Genomic DNA, 12,153 nt, shown 5'->3' on the forward strand with positions numbered 1-12,153 from the left:
AGAATATATATTCAATGATTTGCGGCCACATTTTCACAAATTATTCAAAATCTACAAGCCACTTCTGCAATACCCTTCGGAACCGCATGCATGCGTGCATTAATGATGATAATGAACTCCCTCTCGTGTAATATTGCTTAAGTATTTCCTACAGCTCCAAGCTTTAAGTCCAAAAATCTGAGTATGGGTTCAGATGGAAGCTATTGTAAAATATATGGTACTGTATATCCACAATCTTCAAATCACTTGTTCCTCTTGTAGATTTTCTTGGCAAAGTCGAGGAAGACGTCATGAGGAAGATTATGGGCGTGTTGGGCGATAAGCTTCTGCAGCCGTCGGTAACTCTGCTCCTCGTGTTCGCGGTAGAGAGACGACATCTGCAACTCGCCGTACAGACGCTTCACCCTCGCCACGCTGGCGTCGTCGCGGCGGCCGTAGCACGCCTCCAGCTCCACTCTCTGCTCCGGGGTCGTCATCGCCCCCTGCAGGGCCGTGGCCACCAGCCAGCTGCATTTGTTATCCTGGATGTCCGTCCCGACCTTCCCGGTGACGGTCGGGTCTCCGTAGCAGTCCAGGTAGTCGTCCTGTATCTGGAAGAACTCACCCATCTCCAGCAGGATGCGCTTGGCGTCGCCGTGCTCCTCTTCGCTCTCGATTCCCGCCATGTGCATGGCTGCGGCCACCGGCAGGTAGAAGGAGTAGAAGGCGGTCTTGTATTTGGCGATGGCCTTGTACCTCTCCATGGTGAACCTGCCGAGGTCTGTCTGACCGGGAGGAGCCGCCGTCATCAGGTCCAACGATTGGCCCAACGCCGTCTTGAAGGAGGTCTCCGTGAACAGCTCCAGGAGGTGGACGTAGTAGCGCTGCTCCCGGCAGTGTCTCCTCAGCAGCCTGTAGATGGCGTGCTCCAGCAGGAACAGGTCGTTGATGGCGTCCAGACCGACGCCGTCCTTCTCGTGCCAGCAGGGCTGTCCCCGGCGGGTCACGGACCTGTCCATGATGTCGTCGGCCACCAGGAAGAACGCCTGCAGGAGCTCTATGCACCAGCCGACCAGCAGCGCTCGCCGCACGGCATCCTGGGTGAGCTGGGCGGGCGGGACGAGCTTCCTCAGCGAGCCGATCACGGACAGGCCTCGGTTCCTCTTGCCCCCGGGGGCGTTGTACACCAGCACATCTCTCAGTCGGCTCAGGGCGTCGGCCAGCGCGGGGTCGGTCATGTCTCTCTCCGTGAGCTCCGTGACCACCTCGTCGAACTGATCCTGGAACAGTTGGGGGTCCGACGGCAGAGCCTTTTCACCGAGGGTCCCGTCAGAGGCGCTGTCCCCCTGCAGCGAATAGGCACACGAGGAGGAGGCCTTAGTCCCGTTTGAGACGCTGTTTCCCATGAGCACTGGAGAAGAATGGAACAACACAGTGTTACCAGAGGTGTCGACGGATCGGCTCTCTGAATCAAAGTGAGAACAGGTTGATAAATGACGAGATCTGGCACATATGGCTGAGTAAAGTGAGGGGGCGCAGTGACCGGTGTGGAGTCATTCGTATATATAAATCAACTAATGCCCATATATGGAAATCCCTGATGTCATCATTATGGTATCAGGGATTTCCAACACTAGAATTGCATTGTATATAGTCATAGCACTTCATAGTACAGTACATATGTATAGCATAGTATAGTATATATGTATAGTTTATAACTTTATATGTATAGTTTCATTATATAGATATTCCACTGTTACGTTCTTAGCTTAGGCATGTTTCATGAACTACTTTTTATGTATGTAATGTATTGCCATGCTTTTTGTTCTTGCTTAATGTAAGTCGCTCTGGATTATGAGCGTCTGCTAAATGCCTAAATTGCATAACATATTTGTGAAATATCTCTGCACGCGTGTGTGTGTGTGTGTGTGTGTGTGTGTGTGTGTGTGTGTGTGTGTGTGTGTGTGTGTGTGTGTGTGTGTGTGTGTGTGTGTGTGTGTGTGTGTGTGTGTGTGTGTGTGTGTGTGTGTGTGTGTGTTTTGCACATCTCTCTGCTAACACACCAGATGTTGTTATGGTCAATGAACAGTTCAGTTTTCATTCTTGAAGTGGCCTGCACCTTTGATTCTAGCTTAGAGGAAGCCTTTATGACCAAAGTCATTAAATACCAGCCGCTCCTCCAGACCATCGTAGAGCTAGGCTATAGGTGCAATCTACTTGTGTTCATCTTCGGCAGCCTAGGACACGTACACAGTTTTGGTTGTAAGAGGCTTGGGATGCCAAAAAAGCAGCTAAACGGCTTGCGAAATTCTGTGCAATCTCTTCCACTATCGGTAGCCGCCAAATATGGCGAAGACGCTGTTACTTGTACCCCTGAAGGGTGTGTGGGTATTTGTCCGGGATTTGCTGATTGCACTCTGTACAGCACCTTGTAAATATTTGTGTCCTTGTATTGTATCTCTTATGGGGACATAAATAAATGATTAAAATGTGTGTGTGTGTGTGTGTGTGTGTGTGTGTGTGTGTGTGTGTGTGTGTGTGTGTGTGTGTGTGTGTGTGTGTGTGTGTGTGTGTGTGTGTGTGTGTGTGTGTGTGTGTGTGTGTGTTTGTCTGTCCACAACCAATCAAATTCCCCGAGGGACCCCAGTGTGAAGTCCACCATGCTCACCACCAGTGTTGAAATGAACACGAAAAATTGTTAACCCAAGAAATTACTTATTTCCTATCAATTACATGAAGCCTTGAATTCATAGCGATTGTTTTGTTTTTGTCATAAGTCAATAATTTGATGGCCGGCGGAGTCTATTTGGTACGGGACTCAAAGACACTCAAAGAGTCATCTACTGCCCGATCTGGCAGTCTTTAATGTGAACAATCAATCAATTAGCCCTTCGCTAAGTCCCTCCCCAACCCGTCCTTGTCCAATAGGCACATTAGCAGCGAGGAGACGCTGTCTTTCTCCCCCATAGAGCGTCGCAGTCCCGCCCCCTACCATGGCCCAGGAAATGATTCTCCGTTAATTTTCCTCATAGACATTTCAGAAAGTATTTATTTAAAGACGTTTACGCCACGGACAAAGCCAACTCTTGTCGTGACAAATCATGACAACAAACACAATTTTTCGGGCCAAACAAAGAATTAGAAAGTAGAAAAAAACACATTTTTTTTGTTTTTTTCTATGTAATTATTTGTTTGGTCCAAAATATTGTGTGTGTTGTCATGACTTGTCATGACTCGAGTTGGCTTCGTACGACGCTTAAAAGGTCTTTAAATAAATACTTTTTGAAATGTCTATGGGAAAAATGCATTGTGATTCATTTCCTGGGCCTGGCGTCGTCATGAAAGGGGGCGGTACTGCGACGCTCTATAGAGATGCATGTTAAAATTATGGGATTTCTCCATATAAATAATCCATAATTTCAGTAGCAAAGGCTTCAAAATGTCTTCTAAATCAAGTCAACCAGGCCTGAAGTAGGCTACACACTGGGCAAATGTGCATGACATTATTTCAATAAACTACAAATACGAGGAAATGACAGAGGGAGAAATCAACTTTTAACGACTACTGACATGAGTTTTCATGTTGCACGGAAAGACTACGGTCATTAGTATTATTGCCATCACCTGGGTGGGTCAGTCGTTAACTTTCTCGACGTTAAGCCACGTATATGTTCAACAACACATGAGCCATGCAAAATAACATTGACAGCTATGAGATGGCGAAAGCTTGACCTGCATATAGCAACAGTTGCTAAACTATTTGGATTGGCATTGGACAATCGCTTTTTGGGGTGGGATTTAGCAAAGGGCTAATATTGTCCTCAATACATGAGCTGATCAATCAAAATGCCTTAAATGTGAATCTGCCCTTTCACTCACTTATTATAGGCTCTGTGCATTCCTGTGGTTCCCTTTTCCATGAAGGTTTGCATGAACATGTCATAAACTACAGGTATGGACGGAGTTTGGCTGTCGCATAACCTTTTTTAATATTAATTTCAACAGGATCATGCAAACCTATCATTGGATTTCCTCACTGGTGAAGTGAATGTGCCAGTTAAAACAAACTTAAACTTAAATTTAAAAGTTTGGCAAAAATGCTGGTGCTTCAGCACAATCTCATCAAAATGTTGTCAGTTATCATTAATCGTCAAACCTCATCACAGGTATGTTCCACTTTGTTCCAGCGTCTCGACAAACTCAGAAAGAATGGCTTCGCCAGCGTTCTGTTTGGTGGCAACAGTGACAGCTCCATCTCTGGAACCTGGAAAAACAAGTGTGTGTGCTCTGTGTGTAGTTCATTGATGTGGCCTATAGTGGTATTTTTCAAGTGAGTAGAATCATAATAGCTACTTACAGCTAACCTACTTCTGTCTCCATTTTAACAGAGACGTACGTCGTTAACCCATTTGCTATCAGCGACTATACTCTAACCCACTTACGTCCTGTGTAGCGTAGAAACCATACCAGCTGTCCTTGCAGTGGAGAACACGTGGCACAACCCATTTCTGTCGTGCCTATTGATGTATGTTTAGTTCCTGAAGGACACACGCACACACACATGTGCATGCATGCACGCACGCACGCACGCACGCACGCACGCACGCACGCATGCACGCACAGAGAGAGAGGAAGAGAGAGACACAGACACACACGCTCTTACAAGCTACCAAATATCATAATGATTCTACCCACCATCTTCGCCCTGAATTTGACTTGTTACCATCAGACAGGAGGCTTAGAGTGAAATTAGCAAAAAAAGGGTTTAATTCAAAACTTTGTTTGTGCCAACTGCTGTGGACATTTTAAATAAGACAAAATAGTTCCACCACCTAATTAACCTGACTCGGCCAGATGGGGCAGCAGAGAGTACACTCCTCCTGCTCCCATCTGGGAACTCTCAGGCAGGCTTGATGCCCAGCCACAAAACGGCCTGGCCAATCAGCAGCAGCTAGAAGCTAGAAGCTGCTGCTAGAAGCTGCTAGAGTTCCCAGATGGGAGCAGGAGGAGTGTACTCTCTGCTGCCCCATCTGGCGGAGTCAGGTTACCACCTAATCCCCACAGCCCATGATCACTGTTGCTGCGTTATGGGAATGCATTTTATATAATATTTTAATGCATTGTGAATTTTATGTAATGTTTTTATTGTTGTAAACTGACTGCCGGTGTGCCATGCAAAGACACATTTCCATTTTATGTCAAATGTATTGGACAATAAAGTTTTCTTTATCTTTATCTTATATTTATATTTTAACCATATTAATAGTATGATGATGAATAATCATAAGACACTTTAATGGTTATATTAGTTAGCTAATACTATGTAGTAGCAGGGATTTCATTACACCAAATCAGTCCGAGACTAAGTGAAAGAAAAGGCTTATCACACAATGGCATAGAGCAGTGGTTTTCAACCCGTCTCATATCAAGGTCCATTATTCATTCAGCATTGGAGCCACGGACCACCATTTGATGAGATTTAACCTCACAGACCCAAAACGTACAATATTATATTTTCGTTGGATAAGATTTTGTCCACAATTCCATGCTGTATTCAATATTCATGTGATACCATTAGGGGAGACAACAGGCAAATGTTAATCAAAATAACAATTCTCTAATTGTGTAGACTTCTTGTAAATGAACAGATGCAGATGTTTAACAATAATGTAACTATTGACAGCATAAAATGAAAATGAATTGCGTGTTCCATCATGTACAGTATGTGGTACCAACCTGACACACGCCCTAGCCTCAAAGAAGAGTGCTAGGCCAGAACAGAATATCATTATCATGAGCCCATTCACCCCCCCAGTGGGCATGTGTATGAGACAGGCATGACCATTCACCCCCCAGTGGGCATGTGTATGAGACAGGCATGACCATTCACCCCCCCAGTGGGCATGTGTATGAGACAGGCATGACCATTCACCCCCCAGTGGGCATGTGTATGAGACAGGCATGACCGCGACACATGGGACCTGCTCGCCTTTCGTTAACAATGAATTACTAGGGGCCCGTTGAAAAAAAAACCTTAATGTCAGCTGTCAGCATCCAGCTAACCATGCCTAATGTATGGAAAACATGACTGTTCCTTATGTTGGTTGCAAAACTGCAGCTCTGCAGTCTGGAAGTTTTTATTTGTATCCTTTTTGAGGGGCACCAGCCCTAGCCTGGCTAATAAGCCAGACCGAATCAGCCGTTGGCAAAAAAAAAATTGCCTGCCGGCGGATTACGGTCTGGAGAGGCTCAATTGTACACCCATTTCCTACACCAGAGAACTGGTGTGGCCAATCGGGACACGGTATGCAATATGGGCGGGCTTTGGTACAGTGACGTTCAACGCTTGAGACCTTTGACTGACAGTAGCTCTGACCAATTGCGTCAAAGAGAAAATGTTTGAACCCGCCCCCCGGGAAACAAGATACACAGCATCTCCAGACTCAAATACCACACGACAGTGTGATTTGAGTCTGGCTTATTAGCCAGGCTACACCAGCCCCGGCCCTCCTATGTCCAGCTTTGAGGGTTTGTGTAAACACAAACATTGCGTAAACACAAACATTGAAGACAAAAGTGTGGATGCACTTTTGGTGTTTTAAGCATTATGTTATATAGCTGTGGCAGTTCACTGTGCCACTGACACTGAATTGAACTTTATATATATATTATTTGATGCTTGATTCAAGTTGATTGATAATTGGTTGACTCCATTGCAGGGAGCAACTATCAGCTGTGGGGTGTGGGGAACATACCAACAGTATGAGGGTTTGTTTAGCGTTTATCATTTTGTATATAATGTGTGGAATATTATGTAACACTTTAAATGTGTGTATATGAAATGTGATGTCTCTGGACATTGAGTAACTGGGGAAATTGTGGAATCAATTTAGGGTTGGTATGGTCCGTGGGAGGGGCTTAGCCTATATAAGTAGGGAGACTTCCCACTGCCAGTTAGTCAATGCAGGACTGCAGAGGTGTGAGGACCTAGGGCCAACCTGCCCAGTTGCTATGTACTGAACTGAACCTTTGTTCAGTTTTGATCTGTGAAAAGGTGAATAAAGAACTTTTGGCTGTTCTTCCTACATGTGCTTTATATTTTCGGCAAACACTACCCACACTATAGGGCAAAGTGTGACAATAGCTATTGAAAAATAGCAGATCTACAAGCTCATAGCGTGGCACCGAGTACCACGCTACGAAAAATCGTGAAAATGTGGCTCAAATCTTTGAATATATATTCTTTCAGAGCAGCATTCGTTTAACTCAAATCTTTGCTACTGGGGGGGGTCCATGGAACTATTGTCAGATGGGTGTCCACAGCCAAATACAGATAATTCCGGGGGTCCTTGACATGGAAAAGGTTGAGCACTACTGACATAGGAACATAGGTTTGCTGCTTAGAAGCCTTTTTTTTAAAAATCGGCCTCAGGTCTAAATGGGTTAAGATTTTACAGCCACAGTGCATGTCATGGCCACATTCTTTCCCAGCGTGGCTGTGGATGTTCGAGAGGTGTAGTGTACTAATAATGTTGGGGCGAACTCTGTTCTCACCTAGGATTTAGTTGAATTTTGCAAGATGTTTCTTTTCTTGATCCCACCCATAACATTCTGTCCAGCATTGACTTCTCTTCACTGTCTCGAGGGGGGTGGAAGCACACTATAACCCCCCCAAACTCACCAACTCCTCTGAATGTCAAATGTTGCCGAATTATCGATAGAATTGGCATTTTGCAATAGGATAGCACACGTGCACGCACGCACAAACACAAGCACAAACACAAACACACAAACACACACACGTGCGCAGACACATTCCCCATGAGAAATGTGGAGGTAGGCTATGAACAAATTGACATTAAAACATGAAATATTCCAATGCTCTTCCTCATTAAACACTAAACAGACTAGATGGTACATAAGAAAAACAGTCAAGTTGATTTTCTTAGGTCTGCACTTGTTTCTACAGGACAATGAAGAATGGCAGTGAGTGCATGCGGATGTCATTTATTAGAGTGGCCAAGAAAAAAAGGAAACACCAAACAATCCAGTCTGGCAGTTCAGGCCACAACAATATGTAGGACTCTAGATTAATAATGTCAAATAAAAGAGGAGCAATGAGAAAGTCAAGGACATCACTGTCCTTGTATTGTGTACAACATGGTGGGGTAGGAAACTGATGGAACTGATGACAACACAAGAGACGAGAAGCAAAGCTTACGGTACAATCTATCATTCTGTTCTTACTACCTGTACAGTTGTAGTAATTAAGCATGGAGATGATTAAGATACATTATTCCACATCTTTCTGTCTCCTTTAAAATAGTTAGATTTGTCATTCCACCCTCCCACCCAAAAAACAATAGTCTCTGCTCTGCAACACTGTTTGTGTGAGTTATAATTTCAGTCAGTTTTCTAAGCACACAATATACAGTATGGTGTCATTGAGTTATAGTTTTCCTGTAAAACCTAGTTTGTGCGTGTGCGTGCGTCGGTGTGCGCGAACGCGTATGTGGGCGTTATTGTTATTGCTGCCGTTATTGTGCCGATGAATGATCGTGTTCAGGTTGCGGGGGAGTAACTATAATGTTGTTTCCAATGTTTATTATTATTAGTGTGGTTGTCCAAAGGGAAACCACACTAATAAAGACATAAATTCCCTTGCAGGGGCAGAAGACCAAACTATTCAAGCGTTGAATTTTCAAATTACTTTTCAAGAGAGTCAAGGAGAATTGGACAGAGGTTGTAGCAAAGGGTCAAAAGACCAATAATTATTCAAGCGTTAAAGTGTGACAATAACTGCGGCAACCACACTTTGCAAAATAAAAATTGCGACTTTTCTAGTTACTATTTATTATTGATGATGTTCTCCCCAGACTCTCTTCCAGACCCTCCCCTCCGTATGACACCAGTGGGGAGATCTCACATGTCATCGGCAGATCCGTTCCGTCATCCTCCGGGCCGGGCACGACGGTCACACGGGTGCCGTTCTCGTCGATGAAGTGCCCCCCAGCGCCGAGAACCCAGCGGCGTGTCTGGCTGTCGTGGGCGTGTCCTCGCCATCCGGACCTCCGTCTGCATTCTTGAGGGGAGATAACTCATCTTCCCTCAGCACCTCGTACACCGCAAACGTCTCGGCGAACTGGAAGCTGTCGAAGACAAACTTCTCCATCTTGATCCCGTTTGGCTCGTCCGGCACGACCATCCGCCCCCCGCACATCCATTGAGGGGACCTTCTTGTGGGCGACGTGGTGCACGACGTGCTTCCGCACGACGTCCCTGAGGGAGGGCAGGGTAAAGACGTGGTTGGCCGTGTTGCCGGCGTTGAATGCGAGTCGCCCGTCGTGGGCGCGGCGCCTCTCTGCGGTCGCCGGGGCGATCTCGCCGTACTCCGTAAAGACAGACCGATTAATCGGACCGATTAATTAATCGGTCTGATTGATTAATCGAACCGATGCTGATTAATCTAAAAACAACTAGAATCGGGCCGATACCGATGTGTTTGCTGATTCATCTCCCATCACTAGTTACAATGTTAAGGATTATATTCATTCTGCATTGTTTTCTCTGCTCTGAACAAGTTATGTGTTTAGCTTGTCTCGAACGTCTGGAAGTACTGTATGTTACTGTCCTGTGAACTTGAAGACCAGCTTCATAAGAACATTTTGAACATTGCTGTTTGCCAGACTGTGGATGGCTGTGGATACTGGATAGTGCTCACGTCCACCTCTTACTAAGATGGAAAGCCCACAGTGACACCACTGTGGTTTTTTAAATCATGCACGTCTCTATGAAGGGGACATTCACCGCAGGAGACAAAGAGTCTATTGTGATTGATGCTTTTCTACTAAAACACATTTAGACAAACTGGCAGCAGAGTCTTAGTCATTAGTCTCTATTCCTGCCTCCGACTGCAGAGATCCACTTGATATTCAGAGTTAGAAGTGAAGCTCAGAGTAATGGATGCATGCATTAGAAGAGATATTTGATAACAGCATGGCTAGGGGGTGCTGGGCCCCGTAGGATAGACCTAGGGGTCTATCTAAATATATAAAGCTGCGTAAGTTGAGATTGAGTGTTGAGCAGGGCCCAAACAATGGTTAACGTTGTTGCTATCCCAGAGGCCGCAATGGCCACAGGCGAGGTATGTCTTCGCTCCTGGGAGTGAGTGAGTGAGTGAGTGAGTGAGTGAGTGAGTCAGTCAGTCAGTCAGTCAGTCAGTCAGTCAGTCAGTCAGTCAGTCAGTCAGTCAGTCAGTCAGTCAGTCAGTCAGTCAGTCAGTCAGTCAGTCAGTCAGTCAGTCAGTCAGTCAGTCAGTCAGTCAGTCAGTCAGTCAGTCAGTCAGTCAGTCAGTCAGTCAGTCAGTCAGTCAGTCTGTCTCTGTCTCTGTGTCTGTCTGTCTGTCTGTGAGCAGCTAATCTCAGGCACAGCTGGACCGATGGGCGTGAAAACCGAGGAAGAAGATCCACCACAATTATTTTCAAAGTGGCCTGTTATAGTGCAGCCATTAGACGGATTTTTGCAATATACATTTCATGCTAATATTCTTACAGGTTATTTGTCCAACCCACATCGCTATACGTCTTATTGCTGTAGTCATGTGATCATGTATCTGAGGCTCTAACCTCTCTCTCTCTCTCTCTCTCTCTCTCTCACTCTCTCTGTACAGCTTGAGAGATGGGGAGAGACAGACGTATAAGCGACAAAGAGAAACAGTGTGTATGTATGCTACATTTCAAGTTGTAAAATTGGATTATTGGCTGATCAATGATAACAACTGGCACAAGGCATGGATAATCAGACTGTGAAAATGACAGAGAGAGAGAGTTTGAATGACATAATTGTGTGCGATATAAGACCGGGTATCATGCATTCTGCACAGTGCACACATTACAAAGCATTTTTAACCATCCCCTGTCTTCTCTCTTCTCTCTGGCTCTGTACAGTTTGAGAGACGGGGAGAGAGAGACGGAGAGTAACAAAGAGAAACTGTGTGCGTGTGTGTCGCTTCCGCACGTTGTCGCCAAACAGGCCGACATAGAGCATAAACAGTGTCGTTGCTGTCCAGAGGAAACCTCATAACTCCATATTTGAGGTTTTTGATTTTATTCCATAAATCAGTGCTATTGAACACCCTTTACGTCTGTGTGTTGTTTCGAAAATATTGAACCAATGGAAAGTAATAAAAAAAACGCATTGGACAAAACCTCTTAACTCCATTGGACCCTCATACTGTCTGCTAAAACTCCATCACCTCTCTCCTTCTCATTATTGACAATATCTAAAGTCACAACACCAACTTTGATGAGGCAGTATTGCATCGTTTAATTTTTTTTTATTAATTTCCTTAAAAACGTATAATCATATTGAGATTCAGGTATAGTGGGTTGATTGTTTTCCCCGTTGGAACAGCGTGACTGTCCATGTCCTGACCAGCTCCATAGGCCGTAAGGCCGATGTCGATTTAGGGAACAACGGGCAGCGATGAATGCACATGTTGTTGCCTGGATCAAGGACAGGTCTGCATGGGGTGCAACAACACAAGCGTAACAAAAACTAAACTAAACAGAATTGCGGGCGTGTGCACGAAACAAGCACGCACGCAACAAATTCACACGCATCATCGCGTTTTGGCATTTCTAGCGATGAAAAACCTGCATGGTCTATGCTATAGTATGATACTATGATACTATAGTATGGTCCATACTATAGTATGGACCATACTATAGTATCATACTACAGTATACTATAGTATGATACTATAGTATGATACTATAGTATGGTCCATACTATGATACTATAGTATGGTCCATACTATAGTATGGTCCATACTATGGCATTTCTAGCGATGAAAAACGTGCACCATCGCGTTTTGGCATTTCTAGCGATGAAAAACGCGCACCATCGCGTTTTGGCATTTCTAGCGATGAAAAAAGCGCACCATCGCGTTTTGGCATTTCTAGCAATGAAAAACGCGCACCATCGCGTTTTGGCGCAATTTTTTTCTACTCGGTCTGTGTCTCATAGGAGGGCTGTGGGCAGTTCAAAAACCGTCTTCCAGTGACATCATCGATGGGGAATACAAGCTAATAAAAACTGCAGGCTTTCTAGTCCTGAAAAGTTGCAATGCGAAAATGGAAGCCATCGTTCTCACGATAATGAAAATCTAAACAT

General features: G+C 44.9%; 1 protein-coding gene across 1 annotated transcript; it reads right to left on the minus strand.

Moving 5' to 3' along the window:
* Nucleotides 1-242: 242 nt before the first annotated feature.
* LOC306919710 (farnesyl pyrophosphate synthase-like) lies at nucleotides 243-1,385 on the minus strand (the record flags this gene model as incomplete). The annotated part of the gene is made up of 1 exon (XM_079496264.1): nucleotides 243-1,385. One exon carries the CDS (start codon nucleotides 1,383-1,385, stop codon nucleotides 243-245), a length of 1,143 nt encoding a protein of 380 aa, XP_079352390.1.
* Nucleotides 1,386-12,153: the final 10,768 nt, after the last annotated feature.

Source organism: Electrona antarctica (genome assembly GCF_951216825.1).
Source record: "Electrona antarctica genome assembly, chromosome: 3".
In the NCBI taxonomy this organism is placed as follows: domain Eukaryota; kingdom Metazoa; phylum Chordata; class Actinopteri; order Myctophiformes; family Myctophidae; genus Electrona; species Electrona antarctica.